This window comes from Sporobolomyces koalae, assembly GCF_050403365.1.
Source record: "Sporobolomyces koalae JCM15063 DNA, S_koalae_JCM15063T_v1_ctg1, whole genome shotgun sequence".
NCBI lineage: Eukaryota > Fungi > Basidiomycota > Microbotryomycetes > Sporidiobolales > Sporidiobolaceae > Sporobolomyces > Sporobolomyces koalae.
Window position 1 is genome coordinate 1,270,851 of NW_027481770.1, and position 26,603 is coordinate 1,297,453.

At 54.1% G+C, this 26,603-nt stretch overlaps 9 protein-coding genes across 9 annotated transcripts; 6 read left to right on the forward strand and 3 right to left on the reverse strand.

Moving 5' to 3' along the window:
- Positions 1 to 132: 132 nt before the first annotated feature.
- On the forward strand, positions 133 to 3,399 carry SEC1 (Sec1p; the record flags this gene model as incomplete). The annotated part of the gene is made up of 14 exons (XM_076675554.1): positions 133 to 160; positions 253 to 375; positions 485 to 694; positions 764 to 853; positions 924 to 1,051; positions 1,110 to 1,289; positions 1,370 to 1,512; positions 1,597 to 1,770; positions 1,853 to 1,919; positions 2,001 to 2,084; positions 2,162 to 2,250; positions 2,319 to 2,574; positions 2,642 to 2,915; positions 2,984 to 3,399. The coding sequence occupies 14 exons, from the start codon at positions 133 to 135 to the stop codon at positions 3,397 to 3,399; spliced, it is 2,262 nt and encodes a 753-aa protein (XP_076537638.1).
- A 442-nt stretch (positions 3,400 to 3,841) lies between these two features.
- JCM15063_003634 (uncharacterized protein) lies at positions 3,842 to 8,387 on the forward strand (the record flags this gene model as incomplete). Its single annotated transcript, XM_076675555.1, has 16 exons — positions 3,842 to 3,921; positions 4,002 to 4,014; positions 4,117 to 4,152; positions 4,230 to 4,518; positions 4,584 to 5,383; positions 5,450 to 5,713; positions 5,775 to 5,873; positions 5,935 to 5,998; positions 6,068 to 6,129; positions 6,198 to 6,357; positions 6,424 to 6,949; positions 7,032 to 7,152; positions 7,219 to 7,675; positions 7,755 to 7,987; positions 8,067 to 8,179; positions 8,249 to 8,387. The coding sequence occupies 16 exons, from the start codon at positions 3,842 to 3,844 to the stop codon at positions 8,385 to 8,387; spliced, it is 3,456 nt and encodes a 1,151-aa protein (XP_076537639.1).
- A 525-nt stretch (positions 8,388 to 8,912) lies between these two features.
- JCM15063_003635 (uncharacterized protein) lies at positions 8,913 to 11,427 on the forward strand (the record flags this gene model as incomplete). Its single annotated transcript, XM_076675556.1, has 11 exons — positions 8,913 to 8,923; positions 9,002 to 9,126; positions 9,198 to 9,310; positions 9,377 to 9,447; positions 9,535 to 9,843; positions 9,933 to 10,182; positions 10,253 to 10,347; positions 10,421 to 10,465; positions 10,538 to 10,865; positions 10,941 to 11,007; positions 11,087 to 11,427. 11 exons carry the CDS (start codon positions 8,913 to 8,915, stop codon positions 11,425 to 11,427), a joined length of 1,755 nt encoding a protein of 584 aa, XP_076537640.1.
- Positions 11,428 to 11,628: 201 nt separating this feature from the next.
- Positions 11,629 to 13,740, forward strand: RIT1 (tRNA A64-2'-O-ribosylphosphate transferase; the record flags this gene model as incomplete). Its single annotated transcript, XM_076675557.1, has 11 exons — positions 11,629 to 11,714; positions 11,785 to 11,870; positions 11,924 to 11,987; positions 12,042 to 12,085; positions 12,153 to 12,195; positions 12,263 to 12,296; positions 12,364 to 12,579; positions 12,648 to 12,859; positions 12,944 to 13,434; positions 13,499 to 13,549; positions 13,622 to 13,740. 11 exons carry the CDS (start codon positions 11,629 to 11,631, stop codon positions 13,738 to 13,740), a joined length of 1,446 nt encoding a protein of 481 aa, XP_076537641.1.
- Positions 13,741 to 13,962: 222 nt separating this feature from the next.
- On the reverse strand, positions 13,963 to 15,683 carry RKM3 (protein-lysine N-methyltransferase; the record flags this gene model as incomplete). The annotated part of the gene is made up of 3 exons (XM_076675558.1): positions 13,963 to 14,073; positions 14,168 to 15,489; positions 15,560 to 15,683. 3 exons carry the CDS (start codon positions 15,681 to 15,683, stop codon positions 13,963 to 13,965), a joined length of 1,557 nt encoding a protein of 518 aa, XP_076537642.1.
- Positions 15,684 to 15,983: 300 nt separating this feature from the next.
- Positions 15,984 to 17,649, forward strand: VRG4 (GDP-mannose transporter; the record flags this gene model as incomplete). The annotated part of the gene is made up of 8 exons (XM_076675559.1): positions 15,984 to 16,307; positions 16,367 to 16,465; positions 16,548 to 16,673; positions 16,747 to 16,854; positions 16,936 to 17,108; positions 17,177 to 17,247; positions 17,314 to 17,402; positions 17,479 to 17,649. 8 exons carry the CDS (start codon positions 15,984 to 15,986, stop codon positions 17,647 to 17,649), a joined length of 1,161 nt encoding a protein of 386 aa, XP_076537643.1.
- Positions 17,650 to 18,200: 551 nt separating this feature from the next.
- Positions 18,201 to 19,070, reverse strand: CHP1 (ribosome-associated Tef1p biogenesis chaperone CHP1; the record flags this gene model as incomplete). Its single annotated transcript, XM_076675560.1, has 5 exons — positions 18,201 to 18,295; positions 18,368 to 18,439; positions 18,559 to 18,677; positions 18,772 to 18,869; positions 18,954 to 19,070. The coding sequence occupies 5 exons, from the start codon at positions 19,068 to 19,070 to the stop codon at positions 18,201 to 18,203; spliced, it is 501 nt and encodes a 166-aa protein (XP_076537644.1).
- Positions 19,071 to 19,366: 296 nt separating this feature from the next.
- JCM15063_003640 (uncharacterized protein) lies at positions 19,367 to 20,093 on the reverse strand (the record flags this gene model as incomplete). The annotated part of the gene is made up of 5 exons (XM_076675561.1): positions 19,367 to 19,433; positions 19,502 to 19,574; positions 19,638 to 19,771; positions 19,848 to 19,928; positions 20,017 to 20,093. 5 exons carry the CDS (start codon positions 20,091 to 20,093, stop codon positions 19,367 to 19,369), a joined length of 432 nt encoding a protein of 143 aa, XP_076537645.1.
- A 189-nt stretch (positions 20,094 to 20,282) lies between these two features.
- Positions 20,283 to 25,940, forward strand: JCM15063_003641 (uncharacterized protein; the record flags this gene model as incomplete). The annotated part of the gene is made up of 14 exons (XM_076675562.1): positions 20,283 to 22,451; positions 22,525 to 22,581; positions 22,675 to 22,824; positions 22,902 to 23,207; positions 23,321 to 23,602; positions 23,681 to 23,804; positions 23,877 to 23,941; positions 24,015 to 24,621; positions 24,688 to 24,834; positions 24,897 to 25,050; positions 25,128 to 25,354; positions 25,429 to 25,530; positions 25,589 to 25,641; positions 25,722 to 25,940. 14 exons carry the CDS (start codon positions 20,283 to 20,285, stop codon positions 25,938 to 25,940), a joined length of 4,662 nt encoding a protein of 1,553 aa, XP_076537646.1.
- Between the last annotated feature and the right edge of the window lie 663 nt (positions 25,941 to 26,603).

A 26,603-nucleotide genomic window follows, 5' to 3' on the forward strand; every position in this document is an offset into this window, starting at 1 on the left:
CTGTATTTTTGCGGTGCTTTCGGGATCGCGCGCGCGTGCGCCCGCCGCCGGCGCAACGGTTGACGTCCCCATTCATCAATCGACATCCCGTTCTCGGCTCACGCGGAATCGTTCGTCTCGGATCCTCACTCCATGTCGCTCCTAGAGCTCATACGACAGCGTGAGTCGGCGCTTGTCGATTTCGGATCCCTTGACAAAGTTGCGGTGCCCGCATCGCCCGCATCACTGATCCGTGTTCTCTCTCTTGAACAGGCTACCTCGACACGCTGCGGTCGGTTCCTTCACGATGGAAGATCCTCATCGTCGACCAGTACACGCAGAGTATGCTCAACAGCGTCCTGACGACGTACGATGTCCTCGAGGAAGGCATCCAGCGTGCGTTCACCATACTCTCGCTCCCTCCCGCCCACTCTCTACCTAGCACACACGAGCGAGAAACGCCTTGCTGACTCCTCGGCGTGCAAATTATGCGTCAATCGTACAGAGGTCGACTTGATTACGCACCATCGGACCCCTCAACCCCGCCTCGCCGCAATCTACCTCGTCATGCCGACGACTCAGAATGTCGAATTCATCCTGAGAGACTACAACCCAACTCCGGTTCCTCAGAATGGTAAAGCGTCAAAGAAGACCGCGCAGACTGGTCCGCAGGAACCTCCGAAATACGCCGCAGCCTACATCAATTTCATGGACGGTTCGTTTACAACGCTTTTCTTTCGCCCAACCTTGGCTCAAAAGGCTGAACTAATTGATCGTGGTGCAGGGATCAACGACGCACTGATTGGCAAGTTGACCGACGGTCTGCCCGAGCAGTACCTGCAGGGCTTGAAAGAGTTGTACATCAACTTTCACCGTGAGGACTCTCGATTTTTACGAGTCGTATCGAGTTTCGTCAGCCCTGACAAATTTTTGCTCGTCGTCAGCGCTTGAACCTCGATTGTTCTCGACTAAAATACCGCACACGTTCATGTCGCTCTATGGTCCACCCGAAGGTCGACCTGAAGATGGCATGCTCAGATGGGACGACGACATTGCCTGGATGAGTCGATCCGTAAGTTTCGCGCTCGTTCTAGGAGCTGTGCGAGAGACTGATCCCACACAACCGACAGATCGTCAATGCCTTGGCGACTCTCGGCGAATACCCTCTGATTCGGTACTACAACCCTCCAAATTCGTTCCACGCGACCCTCGGCCCGGGACTTGTGGTTGGAGAGCCAATAGGCAAACGTTTGGCAGAACGGGTCCAGTTGGAGATCGATGCATACGCGAGGGATAACAGCAATTTCCCGGTACGATTTCCTGCCGGCTCCCTCTTTCTTCCTTGAATCGCGATCACTCATGATGCGCCTTCGACCTGATTTTTTCCCAGCCTCCCGTCGATCCTCCACGGCCGAGAGGGGTATTGTTCATCACGGATCGATCGATGGATCTGTTTGCTCCGTTCCTGCACGAATTTACGTACCAAGCCATGTGCAACGATCTTCTCGACGTCGAGAAGGGCCGCAAATACCGGTATGACAGCACCTCGCTGGTCTTCTTATCATGTATTTTCAGAATCCTGACCTTTTTTCGTCCTCCCCCTCTCGAGCGAATCAGGTACGTATTCACGAACGAACAGGGCGCACCGCAAGAGAAAGAAGCGATCCTCGACGACAACGACAAGGTGTGGTGTCAAGTACGACACATGCACATGAAAGACGCGCTCGACAAACTCATTGCCGACTTTAAAGCGTACGCTGGCGAACACGGAGGCACGTTCGGCGGAGATGGGTCAGTGGTTCTGTCCTTTGTCTCCTTTTTGATCTTTCTTTTATGGCCTCGAGAGCTGATTCGCGAAAGGGGATGGTGACAGAACGAGCCTGAACGATATGAAAGACATGTTGGCGAGTTTGCCGCAGCTCAAAGAAGTGAAAGACAAGGTCAGTATCTCTCCTTACAAGCACACGACCCTATGCCGTAAAGACGAAGACTGATCCGTGACTTCCGATTGTTGCGAATAGCTCTCGCTTCACCTGACCATGGCCGAAAAGTGCATGGGCTTGTTTGAGAAGAAAAAGCTGCCTCTAACGGCAAGCGTCGAACAGGTGTGTTTCGAGCTCACTTGGGGGACCACTTCGATCGAGCTGTGACTGAACTTTTCTCCATTTCGCGCGAATCGTAGTGCTGCGCAACTGGCGTCACGGCGGAGGGCAAATCGCCGAAAACGCTCGTCGAGGAGATGGTTCCTCTGCTTGACGATCGAAGCGTCAGGTGAGTCACGAAACGATTTCCGGGTCTCAAATTCCAAGACTGCTGATTCCAGCATACGGCTATCACAGCTCGACCGACAAGTTGCGGATTATCGCGCTGTACATCATGCATCGAGACGGCGTACCCGAAGGTGACAAGAAGCGATTGTACCAGCATGCTCGGCTGGCACTGCACGAGATGGACTCGGTCAACAACCTGTCGTACCTCGGTATCAACATTGACAAGGATTCTGGCAAGAAGCGGAAACCGATCTTCAAGCAGCGCGCCGAAGAAGACGCTTACGACATTTCACGGTACCAACCTGCCCTCAAATCAATGCTCGAGGTAAACAAAGCTCGCTTCCTGCTTTCGTAATTGCTTCTGAGACTCAAAACCGACAATCACTACGCAGGAACACTTTGCTGGAACTCTCGACCAATCCATGTTTCCCTACGTGAGAGACGCGCCCGTTGCAGCTGCCTCGTCGCGTATCAGCCAGTCAGCAGTACCAACAACAGGTTCACTACGCAGCGCTCGACCCCAATGGACAACCTCGACCCGCGGGAGGAAGACGACGAATGAGTCTAAACAGCGCGTGTTAGTCTTTGTTGCGGGAGGTGCGACGTATTCAGAAGTGCGGACAGTGTACAAAGTGTCAGAAGCAGCAAACAAGGACATCTTCCTCGGTAAGGAGTTTTGCCCCTCGTTTTGCATCTTTTCAGAATCTCAAAGGCTGAAACTCGACATTGAGCAGGTACGACACATCTCGCGACACCTCAAAGCTTTGTTTCGGATCTCGCCAACCTCGATCGAGGCAGTGGAGCGCACACGGGCACGTCGTACCAAGCTCTCGTCAAGAATGGCTCGAAACAGTTCCCTCCACGGCCACCTGGAATCCCTCAAGCAGCGTTCGATCATCGATTCATGCAGAAGATTTCGGCGCCGCCTCCACCGCCGACACTGCAGCAACAGCCGTCTTCCCGATCGTCGCTCACAACGGACGCACGCAGCGTTTCGGATCGCAACTCGTCATTCTCGGTGCAGTCGTCCACTTCGAACGGACAGCCGAGCTCGAGAAGTTCTGTTCCAAGTATCGCTTCGAACGGGTCAGGCGACAAGGAAGCCCCGGCCAAGATCAAGAAGAAGAGTTTCCTCAAGAAATTGCTGTAAACACACTTTCTCGTCGGGGAGTCGATTAGCTTGAATACCCCGAATGTTGTCTGGTTTTGGTTTTCGTCTTGTTGTGTCTGTCTGTCTTGTCGGTTCGTGCGTTGTCCGACATGCTGAATACGACTCGATTGAAGCGAAATTGCAGAGCTATACTATGCGCTCGGCCGATTTTGACCCATCTGCACACGACGATTCGAACTCGTCTCTGCGATCGATCTGTGAGACAGGCTGTTGAACCGTGCGGCGACCGTTACTGCAGAATTACCGATTCGAGGCTGCCCGCAGTTTTCGAGGGGGGTCTTTTTTATTGGCAACGACGTAATGCTCTCGGCGCACGCGCATGAATGCAGGCGTCTGCGTTTCCTTTCGCTTATCTCCTCGTATCGTCGGCTGTTGCAGCACTCGTTCAGACGTTACTGAGTGACTCTTCAAGTTCTACGAGATGAGTTCAAGGCCCGAGTTGCCCCAGGTTGATCGCTCGGCGTATGACCAGAGCGTGCACGTCGCGGGGGAAGGCTACAGGTGAGCTCTCTCTCGTGACCCAGATCTGATTCACCCGTGTAGAGACTGACTGGACTGACTGTTCACGTCTTCTCTGACAGTGACAAGAACAAAGTGAGCGACTTGACTTGTTCCGATAATCTTCTCGGCTCTCAATTCCGCGATGACACCGCCTCGAATTTACGCGAACTGATTTACGTTTGACTTGTCTTCCAGATCCCAAGCGTCACTGCTTTCCTAGCTGCACAAGAAGTGAGTTCAGATTATACCCGTACTCGGGTTTCAGTTATGTTCGCGTCGAGCTGAAACGAACAACGTCCCTCGAGCAGGCAAGAACGGTCGATCATTCTGCAAAAGGTGAAGAGTTGAGGCAGCGAGAGGAACGTAGTAGGCAGCAGAATCAACAGTTGCGCGATGCCGAACTCGAAAAATCGGGAGATGGTGAGAAGGCCGCCGAGGACGTGAAATCCAATGGCGCGAAAGAGAAGGAAGAGATGATGGAGAAAGCGAACGCCAACACGCAGCCGAACGCGAAGGATTTCAAGAGGAAGGGCGAGAGGGAAGTGTACGATCCTGTCACCGGAAAGAACGTGATTGTCAAAGATGCGAGACTCGAAGGTGCGCAGAGACCGCCTTGACACTCATCCAAGGGTTGTCCTGACCGCTCTCGTTCGCTGTCGCAGACTTCCAGAACCCAAAGCTCACACAGAATGAAAACCTTGACCCGGGAAACCTACATGCGCCTGGACCCTCGACCAATGTCAACCCGAATGATAATGCACCCATCTCGAAGCTTACGCCTAAGCCTATCGAACCCTCAAACATTCTATTCCACACGATGCCTCCTCCTGTCGACCTCAGCTCTCTCACGTCGATCAAGCAAACCATCAACGCCTACGCTCTCGCCATCATCGCTTTCCTCGGCGTGATTTGGTTCTTCGTTGCATTCCGCTCTGGCGCAGCTGCGTTCTTCTTCCGTTCAAGTCTGATCGGAGGCGCTTCGGTCGCCATTTTCGTTTCGCACGGGATCGTCGTTCGCAAGATCGAGAAAGAGCTCGAACGCATTCGGCTCAAGATGCACGAACAACGCGGCGAGCAGTTTGCTCCTCCCACGCCAGAGTCGGTCGAATGGCTCAACTCGTTCACAAAGGTCGTCTGGCCCTTGATCAACCCCGACATGTTCACGTCGATTGTCGACATGATCGAGGATGTCATGCAAGCTTCGCTGCCGGGGTTCATCGATGCCGTCAAGGTCGAAGACTTTACGATCGGCAAGAACGCGTTCCGCATCCTCAATATTCGAGCTCTGCCCGACCAGCCGACCGATTCCGATTACCCGAAGGAAGAGTGGATCGATCAAGGCGATCGCAAAGCTGCGCTCGATCCGAACCGTCGTCAAAAGGACGAACAAGAAGTCCGTGAAGAGAAAGCACAGCAGAGCCAGGATATCCTGAAGGAAGAGGGGACCAGCCCCGAAGACGAGGTGAGCCCAAGCTCGATCGGCCGCGGGACATCAGTCTCGTACTGACGCTTCTGGACTTCCTTACAGGATCAAACTGGAGACTACGTCAACATGGAAATCTCGTTCGCTTACTTTGCGCCACCGGGTAAGAAGAAATTACAGGGAGAAAACATCTCGCTCATCATCAAGTTCTTCCTCGGCATGCACGATCTATTCCATCTTCCGATTCCTCTCTGGATCGCGGTCGAGTCAATCGTCGGTACTGTCCGTCTCCGCTGTCAGCTGGTTGCTGCCGCGCCGTTCATTCGCAATGTCACCTTTACCCTGATGGGAGTTCCCGCGATCGAAGCTGTCAGTCGCCTGGCAGTCCAATTTTTGCACTCGAGCGAGACGGCTGATCTTGTTTCCGTAGTCTGCTATTCCTCTCACCCGCGCGCTGCCGAACGTGCTCGACCTCCCCCTCATCAGCGGTTTCGTTCAATCGTCCATCGCTGCAGCTACGTCGGTCTACGTACGTCTTCTCCCTGCCCTCGGTCGCCCCTACCAGCTGACAATGTTGTCACCCTACCTAGTGTGCGCCCAAATCGATGACACTGAACATCGCTCAAATGCTCTCGGGTGATGGTGTTAAGCGAGGTCTGCTCGGATCATTCGTTTCTAATGACATGGAGACACCCACTGACTCTCCACTTTTGCTGCATTCAGATACCAAGGCGCTCGGCGTATTCATGATCACCATCCACTATGCCGAGAACCTAAGCGCACAGGTGCGCGGTTGCCGCCTTCTCGTTTTGCTCGAGTCTATCCGGGTTCTGACGCATGGTCCCTTATTTAGGATGATAACGGTACCAGTGATCCTTATGTTGTTGTCGCCTACTCCAAGTTTGGAAAGCCGCTGTTCTCGACCCGTGTCGTCAAAAAAGACCTCAACCCGGTTTGGGAGCAAACGACCTTCCTACTCGTGACGGACGACGAAGTCCGAGCCGATGAGAAGCGTGAGTCCCTTGCTTATGGGTTGTACATAATTCGCCACCTGCTGACTCGCATCCGGTTCGTGCCAGTTTCGATCCAACTCTGGGATTCCGACATGATCTCCGCCGACGACCTTGTCGGAAGGACTAACGTCTCGGTGACGGACCTCATGCTCAAGCCGAACGAGGTGCACAAGCGTACCGACAAACTCATGGGCTTTGAAGATGCCGATTCGATGGCAGGCACGCTCACCTGGAGTGTCGCGTACTTTGAAAAGGCCAAGCTCAACCCGGCGCTCAAATTGACTCAGGGTATCGACCACTCGCTTCCGAAAGAATTGCAAGATCACCCTGAACTCAAAGTCGAAACCAATACGGTCGATACTCCTGAAGAAGCTGACGTCAGCCGTACCCCTCCGGATCCAAACTACCCTTCTGGAGTCCTGTCGGTCATCGTGCACAACATCCTCTCACTCGAGCGACAGAACCTCAAAGGTGCCTCGGGCAAATCTCGCGAGGGAGAAGCGGGACAAGACACGGACGAGGCAGCGGAACAAGGCCAGAACTTGCCTTCGTCCTACTGCGAGATCGTCGTCAATGATGATTTGATCTTCAAGCAAGTCCCGCATGCACTCTCTTCGACTCGGGCTCGACCTTCTTACTGACTTGATTGTTTCCCTTTCCTTGCGTTCTTGCAGAACTCGAAGCAAGAAATATTCCAACTGCCCATACTTTGAGGCAGGTACTGAGACGTTCGTCCGAGACTACACCAAGACTTCGCTCCGAGTTGTCGTGCGCGACGCACGCTTACGCGAACACGTGGGTCGCTGCTTGCCTAAACTCTGCTTTGTGATGGCTCCTGACTTGTGATTCGCGGAACAAAAGGACCCGATTCTCGGTATCGTCGACCTGCCGCTCAAAGAGCTGTTCTCGCACTCGTCTGAAGTTACGCGCCTGTTCCGCCTCGAGGGTGGAGTTGGCTTCGGCAAGATCAACGTTTCTGTACTTTTCAAAGGAGTCAAGATGAGCCTACCGAAGGAACTTGCCGGTTGGGACACGGGAACGGTGTGCGTCAAAGCTCCCGTAACGGTCGAACCGGTTAAGGACGCCGACTTTGAGTGGGCCGAGAAGAAGCTCGTGCTCTCGACCGTCGAGGCAAAGGAGAAGATCTCGTCGCGACATGCCGAGACTCGCTCGGACGGCAAACTCGAATGGCAAGTCGAAGACGATATTCGTCTGCCGACGTACGACCGCTACAGCTCTGCGCTCTTCTTCGACTACGGTGGAAGCAAGGTCAAGATTGGTCCTCTCGGAACCAAGGTCGAAGCGTTCGCCATTCTCTGTGAGCGATAACGCGACACGAACCTCTTTCCTTCGCTGACGGATTTGACCGAACTGACTTTTGTCGCTGTGGGAAACAGGGCTCTCTGAACTCGCCGACGACGAGCCCAAGGAAGTGCGACTGCCGATCATTTGCGGCTCGGAGAACCTCAAGGCCAACTTTATCTCGGATCAGACAAAGAAAACGCACGACTACGAGATTGTCGGGTGGTTGACGACGACGGTCGAGCTCGATTCGGGGCTCGATCTCGACCACGAAAAGTATGCCGAGACTCAAACGGCGCGCCACGAGTTTGAACAGTTTGATGTCGTCGTGAGTCCCCCACTCTCTCCAAGTTCTGCTTCGGTGCCACTTTGCTGAAAGTGCCTCTCTACGTGTCATGTGCGGATAGGAGGGACAAGCTGCTGCGGCTGAAGCCAACTCGCACGCTGCCGATGATGGCGTTGTCGACAAGGACGAGCAGAAGAGGATCGACCGAGCTCACAAAAAGGCCCTCGAGCAACGGTAAGCTTCTATCATTTTGCGTACCCCTCGGGGAAACAAAGCGCTCATAACGTCTGAGGTGATTTGCAGTCACCGAGGCAAGATGCAGTTCGCGCCCGTGCGCAGTGCCGTGTGGGCCAAGGACGGAATGAAGGACCGCCTGCGCAAAGTTGGACACAAGATGATTGGCAAGTCGGAAAGGGAAGACGAATACGCTACCGAAGCCTAGGCGCTCTCAAGCGTATTGCGCTTTCGAGATCACCTCCTGCTCCAGAAGTTCCTCAAATAGGGTCTCGCTCGCCTGATTCCTGTACATACGCGTCTATAGCCTGCTTTTTTTCAGTACTGCAATTAGTGAAGCTTGTCCAAACCTTGACAAAGGCTGTTGGCGCGGTCGAGTTTGGGAGCGTCGAAATTAAGTAGGATAAAGCGGGACAAGCTGGTATCGGGCGTCTGTCGCGATTGAATCGACACGATATCTGGCGGCTGTACGTCTGACCTGTTCGCGACTAGAGAGATCGTCTACGAGTCTAGACTAATCTCTCGATGGGGCTGGAGGAAAGCCCATCTCGCAACCGAAAGGGAAGAGTGGGGTTAGAGTCGCGAGCTGGTCAAGCCTAACGGGGGCGCCATGAGTACCTCTCGAACTCTCTCAAGGTCGCAAGTCCCGTCGACTGAAGCGTTGGAATGCGATGTGAGGTCAGAAATTGTTTGGCACGAAGCAACGTGATCTCGAAAGTCTCACTTCTTCACTATGTCGGTTGTGTAAGTTGAATCGTGTCCCGTTCACGTACAAGCAGATGAACGTGCAGCTGATCTCGAGGCGGTCGAGCGATCATGCAGTGTCACTGAACCGATCACGTCGGGACTCGTCGTTCTCAAGACGACTCTCGGAGACGTCTTGATCGAACTGTGGAGACGCGAAGCTCCGAAAGCAGTGCGCAACTTTATCCAGCTGTGCTTGGAAGGTACGCACTTCTGACAGCAGTAGACAAGGTCGACCGGTCCTCCTGACACCGCCTCGCTCTCCCAAATGCAGGTCATTACGATGGAGTCCCGTTCAACCGCATCGTGCCTGGCTTCATCGCTCAGATTGGAGGCGACGACGACTGCATCTTTGACGAAGGCAGCTTCGAAATCGAGACGAACCAAGTAAAGGAATTCCACCCAAACCTGTCTTGCAGCTTGTGAGCTGACCGGATCGCACCTTGCTCCCAGCGACTGAAATTCAATCGACGAGGACTCGTCGCGATGGCCAGCGATCCGCAAACCAAGAGCAACATGTCGCAGTAGGTTCATACCTCGGTTCTCCTCTCTAATACGGCACCTCGAGCGAACACCTGACCGGTTCTCGCTCGTCGGTTTTCCAATCTTAGGTTCTTCATCACTCTCGATTCCACTCCAGAACTGCAGAACAAACATACGATCTTTGGTCGCATCTCGGGAGACACCTTGTTCAACGTGCTCAAGTTGCAAGAAGTTGAACTCGAACCCAACTCGGAACGACCCGTCTACGCTCCCATCATCAAGAGTGTCGAAGTCAAAGACGATCCGTTCGAGGACGGTCCCGACAAGATCGTGCCCCGCATCACGGCGAGAGAGAGGAAGGAGCAAGAACGCGCGAAAAAGGAGATGAAGATTGAACGCGCAAAGCAACGTGAACAGGGCAAGAGGAAGGGTACCAAGTAAGAGGATCCCATTCAAGACCGCTCTGTTGACCCTGTGCAAGACCACCGGAGTTGACCGAACCTTCTATGTCGTTTCTGCACGACAGAAACAAGGCGCTGCTCTCGTTTGGCGCCGATGCTGAAGAGACTCCAGAAGGTGATGGTTCCGCTTTGAAAACCAAGTTCAAGTCGGCGCACGACGTTGCTACCGATGGCAGGCTCAGTGCGCAAGTGATCGACGATCGAGGGACTTCGGCAACCCTCCCTGCTGATTTCTTGCGGGACGATGACTCGCGAGCGCCTCCGGCCAAGAAACGTCGAGGTGAAGAAGACGATTACCGTAGACGTAGCGAAGAGGTACACCCCGTCCTAATTTCGAACCCGGACAGGTATCATACTGATCCACCTTTGGGTGAAGTACTCCCAGAAACGTTCTCGTCCCGATGCGCCTTCGACTTCGGCCTCTGCTAAACTAGATGAAGCTCGCGCACTTAAGGCTGCGAAAACTCCCAAGAGCGAAGCGTGAGTCTCGACTGATCATGATTTTGCCGGACCCTGAACTCGCCAGCTGATCTCTTATGTACAATCCATGCAGCGAGCGGCGGAAGGAAGAGATTGCCAAAGTTCAGGCCGAACTCAAGTAAGTCATTTGACCTTCACATTTCGAGCCCGCTATCAAAGAAGCAATGGTTGAAACTTGGGAATCGTGCAGAAAAATGTCCAAGTCTGCCGAATCCGATGAAGAAGCTCAACCCAAAAAATCAAAACGAACTGGACCGTCACTCTTGCAGCTCGAGCGAGAAAAGTATCTCAACAAAGGATCGGCCAACGCCGCAGCATCAAAAGTGTCGCGGGGCAAGCGCAAGGCAGACGATGACGACGATGTTCTTAGTGCTCTCGACGGTTTCCGCAAAAAGCTGAGCCAGGCTTCAAAACCCGTTCCGAAACCGAAAGAGGATGAGGGAGCGGAGGGAGAGCCGAAACGGGAGAAGCTGCATGGAATCGACTTGAACGATGACGAACTCGAAGATGATGACGATGTGAGCTCTTTCCTCCTTCTTTCGGATCGCGTAGCTGTCTCGGCGCTAAATAGTTTTGCGGATGTTCGGGATCAGATTGATCTGTGGGCGGCAGCATCGGCTCATTCGCTCAAGTTCCGCAAAGATGCAACGCTCGACCAACGTGCGTATTCCGTCTCGATTTGCCCAGGCTTGAGGTTCAAAGTCTGAAACATGATATCATGGCCTTCGCGACGCGACAGACAACATTGACGAATATGCAGTGGTCGATCCTCTCGCAAAGGAGACGCGCACCCTCGACGAGCTCAAGGTCAGGGCGGGCAACAACTCTTTGCGGCGATACGGCGGTGACCGAGCGGATTCAGATCGACGCGGCGGACGCAATGATCGAGAGAGAGGTGGAGGGAGCGGACACAGCCGTGGAGACCGAGAGCGATACGATGACAGGCGACGTGACGATCGAAGAGACGGAGACCGGCGAGGTGGAGGAAGTGGCTACGGCGCAGGAGGAGGAAGAGGAGACAGGCCCGAAGTGCAGGGCAATTGGAAGAAAGACAGGGTCTCGACGGCTGATCTTGCGTAGGACTAATGGCCAGTATGCCCATGTTGTCAAATTCGACTTGTTGCGCGTGCCTCTGGTGAGAAACCTCGACAAGCGTTTAGCGGAGCGAGATCCGGAAAGTTAGGGGAGAAAAAAGTCAAAGCGTTCTTGCTCCGCTTTGCATCGCTCGCTTCGGGTCTGACGCTTGTGTTAGTCTCTTGAAGTCTTTCTGCAGCCTTCGGGATGGACAGAACGACTCTAGTGTTCCCGCAAGCTGTCGATTCGCTTCAAGCGGATCGTTCTGCCATTCGAGGCCAATTGCGAGACACGTAAGTACGACAGGTCAGGACGGAGAATAGGACGCGTCAGACGACGGTCAATGACGTCTTCGAGCGTCAGATACAACCGTCTGCACTCCATCGCTGAAGATGCCGATTTCATCTATCACGAAGTCTCACGGGCTTATCCTGACTTTCCAGCGATTCGTAGGTCTGCTCTGTGACTGTATACAACAAATTCTGACGCGGTTTCTTGACAGCGAATCAACGCGCTGGGGCGTGGTACGTCAAACCGACTGAAAAAACTCCTCACGCCTACTTCAAGTAGGTCAGCCTGTTTGAAGCGTGACGAAGATGTATTGATGCTGCTCCGCATAGATCGACGGATGGTCACACGAACGAGCACAACTTCAACTTGCGCCGTGAGCGATCTTCGAGCTTCATTTCCTCGACCCGAATTCTGCGCTTGCTCACACTTTGACGCTCTAGGTGCAAATCTCGCTCTCCTTCCTGTCATCAAGGAAAGACGAGGGTAAGAGCAGTGTCGACAATCTTGGCGACTGTACCAGATTGGACTGACCGTGGGTGCCATTACTCAGAATCATTCTCGTTGATTCGACCCGTCGAGGCAAAGCGAGTGACTTTCCACGATTTCCGGGATCTGCAAACGTGATCTGATTGGTCAGTCGCCACGATACAGCGCTTCCCGGATGCCCTCTCGAAAACGATTCCCCTATGGTGCGCGGTCCTCAACGCCGCTCGCGTGCAGCTAGTCGCGCCCGACTGTGCAAATTCGTCCGTGTCAGCGGAAGATTGGGCACGAGAAGGGAGACTTTATACATCTCCACAAGCGGTCGGGCCGTCGGAGCATGCCCAGATCGAGAAACAGATCGCCAAATGGGCAGCCGATCTAGTTGTAGGTCAAGAACTGGGGTCACATTCACACGAGACAGTCACTGAAGCAGTCTTTGTGCCTTCGTATAGGCATCATCGTACGACCTCGACTCTGTCAAAACTCTGGATCGACCGCTCCGACCCTTCTTCGTTTCGCCCTCATCAACGCTCTCACGCCACGCGGCATCCGAGTATACGACCTGCTATCCGATCATTTGTGCGAGCTCAAGCAAGCTTGCCGAAGATGCAGACGGAATGGAGCGTGCTCGAGGCTTTACCTACGTTCAAGGCAGTGGAGACGAGTAAGATGCTTTCCGTTCTTCTCTGTCGGAAGAATCTCAGCATGCCGAAGGACATCCCGACTTACGAGGCCTTCTACTGGACAGTCACGAAGCATGGTCGAAAGGCCTGACCCCGAAAACCTTTTGGGACAACGCAGACGAGATCCTGGCAGCTGAGCGCGAGGACATTGACGCGGTCATTGCACGCATCCTCGATGAATCGTCAATCTCGAACACGTTGGCCTCGACTTCGATCTCTTCTTCCTCGACAGATCCTTCCGTGCGCATCCGAACAACTCGCCTGAGATTGGCCTTTGCGGTCGAGTCTCTCGGAGACATTTCGCCAGAAACGCTCCCTGTCTCTATCGCCGTGTCGAAAACTGCGACCAGTAGCGATGATGTCGAGCCTACCGTCCTTTCGGCAAAGCCCGGCAAAGCAGGATACAACTCGTTTTTCACGAACCTCGAACCAACCCTCGAACTTGCGACGAAGCACATGGTCGAAAAAGACAACGATGTCGCAGTGTTTGTCAAACCATCCGATTCTCAGAGTGAGGCGAACGATTTGGGCATGGCAGTCGCCCTCGTCCTCCTTGGTGAGCGGAGCGTGTTTCACTTTTGCCTCCGTTCGAGAATTTTGCGCTGATACCAGAGACGCAGTTCGACTGTACGATAACTCGTACAATCTGTTGGCGAACCCCCCTACAAACGGTATGTTTCATCTAACCCGAGTTCCAAACCTTCAGTAGCCCGTAACACTGATCATTCAACCGGAACTCTAAGTCTCGAAAGACTTGATTCGATCGCGATTGCAGTGGGTTCTGGAAGCGTTCCCTGCGATCAACCCGTCTCGAGCTGTGCTCAATCGGGTCAACGAGTTCCTCATGCGGAAAGGGAAATAAAATTGAACTGAGAACAGTCGGAGGAAGACGGGAGAACTTATGGTGTACCAGCATTCGGCATAGGCAACAAGTCTGTATGTCCCGTATTTCGTGCTATGCAGGCGCATATGAAGACCGGTCCAAGTAGGCAAGGAGAGCTTTACACGATCAAAAAAGGGCGATAGTTTCTATCAAGATTCCCTTCAACCCGTTCCGGCAGTTTGTTTCACGCTGCCTCTCTCGTCAGGACAAAAATGCAATTACAGCCTCCCATTTTTCTACGACTCTTTCGATCAACAACCTCTCACTTGCCAGATATCCTATCGCCAGTTTCATTTTGTCGTCGTGCTCGATCTGTCAGCGCATGTGAGGGAGAAATAGAGACAAGGTCAATCGACTCGTACTTGATTCGATCACGGACGAACGCAGAGAGAGCAGGAGTGCTCACGTCTGCGAGATCTAGGAGATCAGAACCCGACAACTCGGGCCGACACTGCTCGTCGATCCTAGCTTGACACAAGTCGAGCACAGTCCTCGCGATCACCTCGATGACAGAGCTATAAACGTGCTCGATCAAGATTGTGCATTCGCCCGTTTCAGTCGCGTCGTCTCCGTCTTCGACGGCAATGGCGATTCGGAGTAACTCGCGAGCGACCTTCTGAGCAGTCTTCGAAGCCGACTCGAGACGTTCAATTTGAATGTTGCTGCTGTAGTAGGCGTCGATACTTTGGAGAGCAATCGACAGCCACAGAGCTCGAGAGAGTTTGGCGTCGGCATCAAAGTACAGCCCTTCTTCTCTCGAGGTGGTCGGCATGGCGATCAATGGATGTTCTTCCTCATCCTGTTGGACCATTTCCTCGATTCCTGTTGCACTTGATCGATCGACCGGTGCTGGTATCAACGTATCGAGGTACTGGCGCAAAACTCGCGCGACTTGATCCCGATCGAACGAGATCTGGTCCCATTCGTTCGCTTCGAGCGCAAATCCATACTCGGCGATCAATCTCGCGTTCGACAACGGACCATACGAGTTGAACAGTTCTTGTCCAGGGGAGATGGGTTCACCCGTCGTGACCATGTCGCAAGTTTCTTCCGCTCGCGAGGAACGTTCAATCTCGATCGCTGAAGGTTCCTCTGATCGTCCTACATCGTGAAGGCATTCGTCGAGAGCTCCACACTCGGGGCAGACCCAGGTGTCGGAAGCGAATTGAACGTGGTTCTCGCCGGGCGACAAGTGGTTGAACGCGTCTGCGAGCGGTACGAGCGCGAGCCAGTGGTATGCGTCGACTTGAAAGGCTCGAGTTGATACGAGCGAGTACGCATGAAAGAATTGGTCGAGAGTTGGCGCAAATCCTGATGGGATGGCAGCGAATAGCGGGCGAACAGTGGTCTCGAAAATACGCGCGAGCGATTCCTGTCGTCGTCCGATCTCGTAAGTCTTGTCCGAAATTGGAGCTGGACCAGAGCAGAACAATTTCCTTACGACGGAGATGGCAGTCCTTTCAAGTTGACGTTCGAGGTCGGTACCGCGGATCCATTCTCGCGCCGGTGCCGTCTCTCGCCACAACAGCGCGATCGAGACCGTCTCCTGGGGCGAATGATCCAAGTAGCCATACCATCGCGATTCCGCGCGCTGGCACAATTCGTACAGGACGTGCACCGCGAGTCGGAGGGCAGGCGAGTGAGTGTCGAGTAGTTCAAGCGAGACTTGCTCGCGGGCCAACGACGAGGTGCGATGCGAGAGGACGAGCGACTTGGGGATCGTACCGACTGTCCAGACCGTTCAAGCGAGGTCAGCTGCTAGGACAAGCGGGGTTCAGAGAAGCGTCGATCACTGAACTTGTTTCGAAGGGTGCGATCTCAGCGAGCGCGACGACATGCAGGCCTGCGGGACCCTGCACGAGCTCGATCCGGCGGTCAAGGTACACACTGTGTGCTGTTAGCCAGTCCGCGAGAGAGAGCATGCGCCAGCGCACAGCAGACGCCAGGTGAAGAGCTTTGCGGTATCTTCTAGACAGGGGCTCCTACATAGTCGGTCTAGGCCTTTGCGCGACGCCAACTCTAAACCGGGCAACGGCTGCTTCTTTCTCGACCCTAGCTTCTTTTTCAATCGTTGCGCTCTGTTCGAACGCAGACTGTGGTTCATCGCTCCGACTCGCCTCGATCCGTGACCTCGCCCCTCCGCGTTCGCCGGTTCGATCGCCCCTCGTTACGTTTCGCGTACTCGACACCTGCCCGCTGCTGCTCGGAGATCGCGCGATAGGATGGCAAGCGACGGCAAAGGAGACTACAAGGTCGTAGTCGACCAGGAGCAGGATATTGGCCTCGGCAGCGGGCAGCAGTCGCCGGCGATGCGGGCCTCGTTCAGTTCAGGAGCTCCCGGCGGATTGCGCGCTCATCCGTCCCCGACCGACCAAATCATGAACCACCCGGCGCTGCCGATCCTGTGCTACTGCGCGAGTTCGATCCTCATGACGGTCGTCAACAAGTTTGTCGTGTCGGGCTCGCACTTCAACATGAACTTCCTCCTCCTCACGATCCAGTCCGTCGTGTGCGTGTCGTGTGTCATCACTGCCAAACGACTAGGCGTACGTCCCCCAACTCTCGTCCGTGCGCCGTGCAGCTAGCTAACTGCGCTCCCCGACAGGTCATCACGTTCCGAGACTGGGACAAGGACGACGCCCGCAAATGGTTCCCCATCTCGTTCATGCTCGTGTCGGTCATCTACACGGGTTCGAAGTCGCTCGTGAGTCCTCCCCCCAAGTGCTCTCGAGTGAGTGCCAAAAGCCGAGCTGAAATCACCTCGTTCGATCCCCGCTTGCGCGCAGCAATACCTTTCGGTCCCCGTTTACACCATCTTCAAAAACTTGACCATCATCTTGATCGCGTACGGCGAGGTGCTCTGGTTTGGCGGTATCGTCACGCCTTTGACCCTCGTCTCGTTCGGACTCATGGTACGCTTTCCTCGCGTGGAACCAAGGACAAGTTGTCCAAGGGCTAATGCCGGTTTCGTGCCTCGCATAACAGGTGGTCTCGTCCCTGATTGCGGCGAGTCCAGACATCATCAACTTTTTGAACGGCGTCGAGAGCCCGAAAGCTGCTGGACAGTCGAATGTCGGCTACGCTTGGATGATGGTATGTGCCGGGGTTCCTCGCGCTTTCTCCTCGTATCTTATCGAGCTTCTCGCTCATCTTCTTGTTTGTTGCATGGCCTAGATCAACTGCCTCGTCTCGGCCGGATACGTGCTGGCGATGCGCAAGCGTATCAAGGTGACCAACTTCAAGGACTGGGACTCGATGTTTTACAACAACCTGTTGTCGATTCCGGTGCTCGTCACGTTTTCGATTCTCGTCGAAGACTGGTCCTACGAGTCGCTCGCGCTCAATTTGTACGTTTCCGTTTTCCCGTCTTGGCTCTGTTTGGCGTGAGTGCTGAAAATCGCTACTCTCAACGCAGCCCTGAGGAGACAAGACACTCGTTGCTGTTCTTGATGGCGTTCTCTGGTGCTGCTGCCGTGTTCATCTCTTGTGAGTGTGCTCTCGTGATGGTCCCTCGAGCCAAGGCTGATCGCTGCGAACGGGATTTTCCCTTAGACACGACCGCTTGGTGCATTCGAACAAACAGTTCGACCACGTTCTCGATGGTCGGAGCTTTGAACAAGCTGCCAGTTGCGGCGTCCGGTGTAAGCCTCCTCCGGGAACGAGTTCTCTACTCTTGGCGGCGTTTTCAGACCTAACGACCTTGACATCTCTCTCCAGTTGATCTTCTTTGGAGACCCAGCTACGTTTGCAAACGTGTCTTCGATCTTGGTCGGATTCATCGCTGGACTCGTGTACTCTGCTGCCAAGTCGGCCCAGTCGGCACAAGCGAAACTGGCCGCTCAAAACGGAGGGATTGGAAACTCTGTCGAGCTCGGCAAACCGAGGTGATCTCTCTCCTCGACTGAGATCAGACGACTTCGCAAACAGTAATCCGGCAATTATTGCCTCCACTACCGCCACCACCTCCTCCTCCTGCTCGACTGCAGATTGCTCCCTCTTTAGACTCTCTCTTTTTTTTCTTTTGCGCATGTCCTCCTCGTTCCCCCGTCCAGGTTGCCTCGTATACCCGCTTTCTCTCACACTCTCTATCTCCTGGAATAACGCCGTCCTCCTCTACGTGCTCGTTCTGTCGTTGGGTTTTTCTGTTCTCCGCCTTTTCTTCTTCTTCTTCTTCTCTCTCCCCTCAAAGCATAAAGTAATCTCGACCTTGTTCGTCTTTTTCTCTCGTTGCTCCCCGTCTTTGCGTCTAGTAAACTCGGAGCTTTCTGCATTCTATCGTCACGAAAGACACGTCTGGTATCTTTTTCGAATCGTGACGGATCCAGCGTAACCATTTCTGTGAGAATGCAGAAAGACATTCGCAATTCACACATGCAGCATGTGTCGTCTAGGTACAAAAGAAAAGAGAAGAGCGACTCGAAACCTGAGCCCTGCAGCCTTTATTGCTTGCTCGCTTGTGCATCTTTCCAAACCTTGTCGTTCAATCCATTTCGATTCCTCGCAATCTCGATCGCGTAGAACTGCACTCGGTAACCTGTTTCAAACAAAAATGTATACGGGTGTTTGAGCTGGTGGTTTCAGAAAAGCGAAAGAGGGGCGAGCATACCAAACATCGAGTTGGTTTCGGTGTAATCGTCATGAGCGTTTAATCGGATCAAAGTTCCAAAGTTGTACTCGTCTATAGGAATAATGATTCGAAAGCGTAAGCGTCTTGAGGGGTTATTTCGATTAGGAGAGAGAGAGAGAGAAAGGACTTGCCAACTTTCTTCTCAAAAGGCATCATGAACTCTCTCCAACGTTTCTTGCCCGCGACACTCTTGATCTCGTCTTCGTCGAGTCGTTCCAGTTTCTTTGCATTGTCTTGGAGGTAATCGGGGAAATGTTTCGAGAAACTCTCCATGATCTCATCGTCCCATCTGTCCCCAGGTGCGTTTCAAGATCAGTCGCTCTCTCGAAAAAACAAAGAGAGAGTTGGGAGAACAGCAAAATGATTGAAAGTATTGATCTTACTTGGTCAGGCGCTTGAGGGTTGAAGGTTGGATCCCCGTGATCAGTTTCCAGTACGTTTCGGCTTGTTCGACACAAGTCACCGCAAACTGCATCTCAATCTGCATTGTCCCATCCCATCCAGGGTACTCGATCAGTTCATCAGACCTTTGCAGGAGCGAGAGAGAGGGTAGATAGATCGTTACGGATTCATCGTTTTCGGCGGTTTCTGCGTTAAAGGTGGAAGGGATCTGTTGAGGTTGACCATTCGATCCGAGTGCACCGACGGAACCTCCAGAGATGATGTCGTCGATTTCAGACATGTTGGGTGTCGAGATGTGGTTTAGAGGACAAGATCGGCCGGCGGTTTCCAAGTTCGCAGATCTTTCCAGAGTGGCTGCAACAACACTCTCTCTCTCTTTCTCTCTCTTGGGAGAGCGACAGGTAACATGCTTGCTTGACATTCCGCAAAGAAAGAAAGCAGGCGAAACAAGTGTGCGGCTCTCATTTTCTCTCTAGGTCTCTCTGTGCCATCTAGGGGTTTTGAGCGGGAACGACATGACAAGGCAAGAGAGAACGAAACTAGAAGCTAGGAAAGAAGAAAGAAAAGGCGCGCGTTTCAGTGAGCCTCGGGGGGGACTCCGTGACCGTGATCGTGAGCATGTTCTTGCTCGTAGCGGATTCCACTGTACAAACACCCCGATTCTGCAATCAGTCTTTGCTTCTAAATGCGCAGAGGAGGAGTGTTACTGACCAGTACGTGCACATATGAGGGCCTGGCTTGTCGAGGTTGATAAACACTCTCGGGTGGCCCAAAGGTCCTCCTCCTAGTAGAATGCAGAAATAGTTGAGCACTAGCTCGAAATGCAATCAAACAATGTTCAACTGACCACCATCGCACGCGGCCGTTCGCGCGTTGATCAGTCGGATCGGTTCCTCTTGGATCAATTCGACCGCAGCCAAAGGTCTCGGTTGGAACATCTCTGAAGTCTGCTCGAATCGAGGTCCCTTCATCGCTTCCGTGCTGTGTCGTCAACAACCAGGGCGTCAGTTGGATCGCGCGGAGGGAGAGGTTCTCGGAGCGGGAGTGGTTTGCTCACCGCTGAGCCTGAGATTTCGACCACACGGTGGTGCGGTTCGGCGCTTGCACCTCGGAGACGTGAGGAGGAGTGTGAGGTTTGCTACGAGTGCGAGCAACGGGGGGTCAGTCAGACCCCGGATCGTGATCGCGACACGGCGGGCAGAAACGAGCGACGAGCGAGCACTCACGCCGGGATCCGGATCACTTGGTTGTGCACAGCACGCTTCTGCACGAGCTGCACCGATCGCAGGGTTCGTTGCATCATGGTGGCAGGCGAGGTGACGAGAGAGACGAGCGGGTGCGATTCGCTCGACGTTCGTTTCCGTCTCATCAACTGCACCGGCCCGCTCCCGCTCCCGGTCTCACTCGGAGCAATCCGACCGACGGCGAGACTTGTCTGGGGCTACACAGCAGCGCGAGCACCCTCGGCCGTCTGAGTTCGGGTCCGGCTGCGATGGAATCCCCGTATCCGTACCGTTATTCCGACTATCCAGCCGTCGCGTCCTCCTCCTCGCCGCCACCATCGCGACGAGACGATCCAAATTTGACCCGGCGGGTGCCGCCTCCACCGATTCCGCCGCGCAACCCGTACTACCAACAGCAGCACCCTGCGCACCCTCCGCCCTTGGCGCCAGCTCCTCTGCCTGCCCCGCCACGACCTCCAGCAGGCGCATTCAACCCGCTGTATCCCACCTACGACGAAGTGCCGAGCTCCCCGACGACCGACGCATGGCGAGAGAGCAGGATCATCTCGATGTACCAGACCTATCCCGACAAACTCGCGAGTGGGGGCGCCCGCCATCCGAGTGCAACTCCCCTCGAGCGCGCAACCGCGGCTCCACCACCGAGTACAGACTACAGTACTGCTCGCGAGACCCTGCCCTACACTCGGAACGAATACGGTCAATCCGCTCCGCCTCCCGCCGTCGAGCCTGTTACGTTCGTGTCGAGCTCGGGCGCGACCTTTTCGAGGGACCACCGCGCGGCTTCGGGTCCAGCATACCCCCACTATGCCCAGACCCGAGCCGCTTCGTATCGCCGCCCGCTCAACCCGCCGCCCGTGCCAGAGTACGCCCCGTTGCCTCGGGACAGATCCTCACCGCAACCCAATCCGCAGGTTCAGTCGCCCTACGAGACTCAGTACCAGAATCAGAATCAACAGCCGTATATCGATTCGTACCAGTCGGATCCGACGCAAGTGAGACTCTCGAATGACAGCGAACACTATTCGGTTTACTCGTACTCGGGCTCGATCGATTCGACGGGTACTGCATCCGCGTTCGCGTCGAATCAACCGACAGTCGTGACGTCAGGATCCGAGAGACGCCTCGATGGGTTGCCGAGTCGGAAACAAAGTCTCGAGCACTTCAAGGCGCTCTCGCTGCGAGACCGCGAGTCTCAAGGATCGCCCTCGTCGCAAACGTACTCGTTTCACGACGAACCGATACCCGAGGCTGACGTGTACAATCCGAGAACTCGACAGCCGACGATCCTCATGTCCCCGCCGCTCGAGAGTAGTGGCTCGTCCGCGCAGTTCGATTCCTACTCTTCGTCGTCTCGCGGCGAGTCCGTACAGCCGTACCGTCGTAACCCGTCGGTCGATGCGAGCTGGAGCGCGAGCTCGGCTGGGCGAACCAGCTCATACGGCTCAACTTCGACTTCGGCCTACTCGCAGCACAACCCGGCCTATGCGTCGACCATGCAGACTTCGCCCGCTCCGTCTCCTTCGCTTTCGCATTCGTATTCGTTCGACCAGCGCAAACCGTCTCACTCGTCATCGCTGTCCCCTCACGTGTCGACCTCGTACTATCGCTCGGCACCCTCCGATTCGTACTCGCTCCTATCGCCTTCACCCTCGACCTCGGACTTGCTTCCTTCCGATGCGAACGACGCTCGAGATCGATTCCTGAATCCAGCGTATCTGTCGCACCTGGCCGTGTACCTCAAAGACCACGTGCCGCGCGAGCGTCGCGTCAAAGGATCAGTCGAACACTGGGGGTTCACCGGAAAAGAAATTGTCGACACGATTGTCAAGGTGTTGCCGTCACCTGCCTCTTTGTCGTCTCCAGTGACCAGTCCGTCCACCTCGTTGGTGCCGCCTCCGTTGCCGACTTCCTCTTCGTCCTCGTCATTGTCGTCGAATTTGCCCCTGACCCTCACAGCGCCGATCACATCCCCAACGCCTGCGTCCTCGCCTCTCATCACTTCTCCGATCCCTTCCCCTTCATCTCTCCACCCACCTGTGGCTTCGCACGCGGTTCAACAACCTTCTCGTCAACGAGCGCTCGCCCTCTCGATCGCGAGAACCTTGCAACAATCGCTCTATTTCCACGAAGTCGACTTCTCGACGAGTCGACTAACCGATTCGGACATCTCGAACCAAGTGTACGCGTTCCTGTTTGAACTACCGCATTCGGACAACTCGAACAGTCGACAAGACCATCACCTCGAATCGGAATCGGGAACTGCAGGCGGCGAAGAGATCCCGACTGGGATCGTGACCGAGTTGACCCGGTGTGAGAGTCTCGTGTGTTCGAGAGAGAATGCTGAAGGGCGAGTGTCAAGTTCCGATGGGAGCGTCCTGGGAGGATGTTACAGTTTCACATGTCCAAATCGACCCCGAGTGAGCAAATGGGATTTCTTTACCCTCCGATGCGTCCGGACTTGACTCAACATCTCGATCATTGCCATTTTAGAACTCCCTGCATCGGGTAGGGAGTACCATCTCGACAAACTCGGGAATGGTCGAGGCTGTCAGTCTCTTTTCCGAACTTGTGTTCTTGCCTGAAAAGAAAAGAAAAAAGAGCCGATAAACTGACGTGTATTTGATTGCATTGACCTGACAGCCTCTCGAAGAAGCAGACAACTGGGCTTCTTCGGTACCGAAATCGATCCTCGATTCTCTCGACAAGACCGAGATTGCGTACCAGAACCAGATCTTTGAACTGATTCACGGCGAACAAAAGTATCTCGACGATTTGAACTTGATCGAAACTGTCAGTTGCCCATCTTGCGTCGTCGTACCCTGTAACGGCAGACTGAAAACCATCTCGTTTGCCACTTTTGCAAACAGGGATTTGTCGAACCGCTCAAACACGCGAATCCTCCTATCATTCAACCCCATCGATTACCTCATTTCCTCGCTTCGATCTTGCTCAACATTGCCGAGATTCGACAACATTCGTCGACGTTGTTGTCCGCCCTGAGAGCGAAACAGCAAGAGTCCCTCGTCGTTCGAGGAGGGATTGGCAAAATCATCCTCATGAGCGCAGTCGAGTGGGGTCACAGTTATATCCAATACACGACTGGGTTCCCGATGGCAGACTGGTTGTTCAAAGAAGAGAAAGAACAAAATCCTCGTTTCAATGAACTGTTGATGGTTAGTTAACCTTTTGCGACGAGTTTTGCTACGACTTGCAGCGCCTGTACGGCATTCGAGCTGACGGAAGATACGAAATGTTTGTTACGGGGGTTTTTTGGTTTGCGAAACAGGACTTTCACAAACGTCCCGAAGCTTCGAAACGAGGGTTCGACACGTTTCACAACCGTGCGACGTTCCGAGGGTTGCGGTACATCCTGTTGCTCGAACAAATTGCCAAGAATGCGCCGACACGTACCGATCAAGACTTGCAAGATCGAGAGTACCTCGAAGAAGCGATCAAGGTGATCAAGCAGCAAGGGAAGGAAGCGGACCGAGGTGTAGGAGAGACGAAAGCCAAAGTGAGCCTGAGAGAGTGGGAGCGGAATTTGGTCAGGAAACAAGGAGACTTGCACGTCAGTCCATGAATCTTCCTTTGTGCTCAGTCCTCAGACGAGAATGCTGATCGTTTCTTTGGGTACGAGACATTGTAGGATCTCGAGATGTTGGATGAATCAAGGCAATTCTTCTTGTCGGGACGCGTCTATCGGAGACCCGAAGGTAGTGGATTCACAGATCAGTTCCAAGAAGCGCACCTCGTACTGCTCGACAACTACCGTGAGTTTGAGGGCATCAAGATTGCTCGTCGTTGCCAACGTTGACTCGACAACGCCTTCTCGTATGAAACAGTCATTACGACCAAAGCGCCACGACCAGACCGGGATGGTAAACAGAAATATCTGATCAGTCGCAGAGTGAGCTTATCTTTTCTTCCAAGGTCATGAGTTCGGCTGCAAGATCGCGCACTGATGCACTGTCATTCGATAGCCTGTCCCTCTCGACCTGATTCAGCTCAAGGCTTCGTCCTTTTCGGAACCGCCGGTGCCACGATCTTCCGGGTTCCATCTGCGCTCGAATCGTTCGGCAGGTAGCAACCCACAAGGGTCTGCTCCATCAGCTTCGGCGTACGCTCCGCAAGATTCGTCACTTCTGTACCCAATCTCGTTCTTCCAGATGGGTCGGTTCGATGGCCTCGTACACCTCTACGTTGACACTCCTGCACAACGTCTCGAATGGGAACGCAAGATGAGGGAAGCCGTCGCATTGCGGGAGCAGCGCCAGGAAGCGAGTAGAGTGGTTCGACTCGACCCTCTTGCCGACGCGACATTCGGTACGACATCCACAATCGGTTCGCTCAATGCAGGACCAGCCCAAGGGACGAATCAGTTTGGCAAACCAACTTGCTCGACACCCCTTCAAACAATCGAGGGTCTCTGGCTCGTGATTGCCGGATGTCAGGAAGGGATCTTTATTGGCTGGCGAGGGAGACCTGGATCGATGCAGCAAGTCGTCCATCTCGGAGGCATCACGCAGTGTGCAGTCTTGCCAGACTTTTCGTTCTTGCTCGTCGTTGCGAACAAGGTCCTCGTAGCTTGTAGGTACCATGAATTTACGCCATTTCGTTAGAAACCTCCGGACTAACGCAAACTTTGTCAAACAGACGCACTCGAAGCGCTCATTCCGACAAAGACTGCCAACAAATTCGATCAAGCCAACAAGGCCCCGCAACGTCTGAGCGGTCAGAAAGACGTCTCTTTCTTCAGAGTTGGCAAAGTCGGGGATACCGATCCTCGAACCCTAGTCATCTGTGCGTTCTTTCTTCACCCGTTCAGTCAGGACAGCCTAAGCTGACGCAACGACGGATGGTAGACGCCAAGAAGTCGGGAGTCAAAGAGAGTGTATTCAAGGCGCTCGAACCTGTCAACCAGAACGATCGTACCAAGGGAGCTTCGGGAGGTCATCGGTTCCTCGGCTTTGGATCCGGACGGCCCGAGTGGTTCCGAGTGCACAAAGAGTTCTTCGTGTAGGTGCTCCTTTGCTGTGTCGCTGACCGGCTCGAAATGGCGCTGACATTGTCAAGTTTCGGTCCGCGGTTAAAAGGCCTTCTCTGGTCACGTCTCTGCAGTTCCAGCGCAGCAAACTCGCGCTGATTGGCACGCGCGGGGTCGAAATCATTGACCTCGAATCCATGCGAACCATGACTGTACCCGATTTCCCTTCGGTTCGACACAATCGCAACTTTGTAACGCTCGCGAAACGCTGCGAAGAGGTCCCGACGTTGGGTATGTTCCGAATAGCAGACAGCAAGTTCTTGCTCGTCTATGCCGGTCCGTTCTTTTCCCTTTATGCGATACCCCCACACGTGTGTGCTTTCGAGCTGACGAAAGTTGGCCTCAACTAGACTTTGCGTTCCATGTCGGCCGACATGGAGAACCCATCGAGGGTCCCTTCATCGAGTGGGAGTCCAAACCTGAGCAGGTTGCTTACTGCTTCCCATATATATGTCAGTGCAATTGGCTCTGCTCCCTTTCGAGCACAACTGATCTTCAGTTTGGGTACAGTTGCCATCTCGCCGACGATTATCGAAATTCGCAATGCCTTCACTGGTCGTCTTGTACGGATTTTTCTCTCCCCTTTCAAGCGTCGCGCCGAGATGAGTCAGACGGTGATTGACTGATGTCAACGCTCCATTAGGCCCAATTCATCACCGGCTCGCATATCTTTCTCACCTTTGACGGTTCGGCAATCTCGTCCACGCAAACTCCGTCTCTGCCCTCCCGGGGTTCATCCCTTTCGTCAGCTTCCAACACACAGTCCAACATCGATGCCGAAACTCCGGTCGAGAAACGCCTGCACGTCTCGATGCGGACCGGGGCGTTCCACGTTTTATACGAGATCGTGATCGTTGCCTGAGCCCCTTTGCGCGCGGCCAGCTTCCCATTCTTTTCTCTTGTTCTTCTACTATTTGCACTCTGTATCGACTCCCACAGCTCACGCTCGTTTTTACCATTCTTCACGCTCATTAGCCTCGAGGAAAAACATGTACCCTACTTTTACACAACCCGTCCACTCTGCAGTCGCACCCCCTCAAAAGCCGTCAGTGCTGATTTTGTTATTCCCGTTCGTCGATAACCATACGAATGCTGTTCGCTCTCGTGAACTCTGTTTTCGTCTTCCCCGGATATCCTGTTTCCCAATCCCGCGTTCAAAACCCCAGCAGCTCCGCCGGTCGGGACATTAGGAGTGTATGCAATACTCAAAGTACTCTCAGAAACAGCTCACAATCCACGACGGAAACAGAACGAGAGACCTTTTCAATTCGCGCACTGATCGCTTGCATCGGATTTACCACGGAACAAGGGACCATGCTCCGGTTCAAGGAGGATCTGACCGCACTTCACACTTGCTTTCACACACACTCCCGACGTCCAGGTTCTTCGAGGGACCGCCATGGGACGAAAGCACGAGTATGATTCGGATGATGATCCCGACGATTCGTCCAGTACTGCGCCTTCTACAGACAGCGATTCCAGTGACGAGTCTCTGTTACCAGTACGTCCCGGGATCCGAGCTACT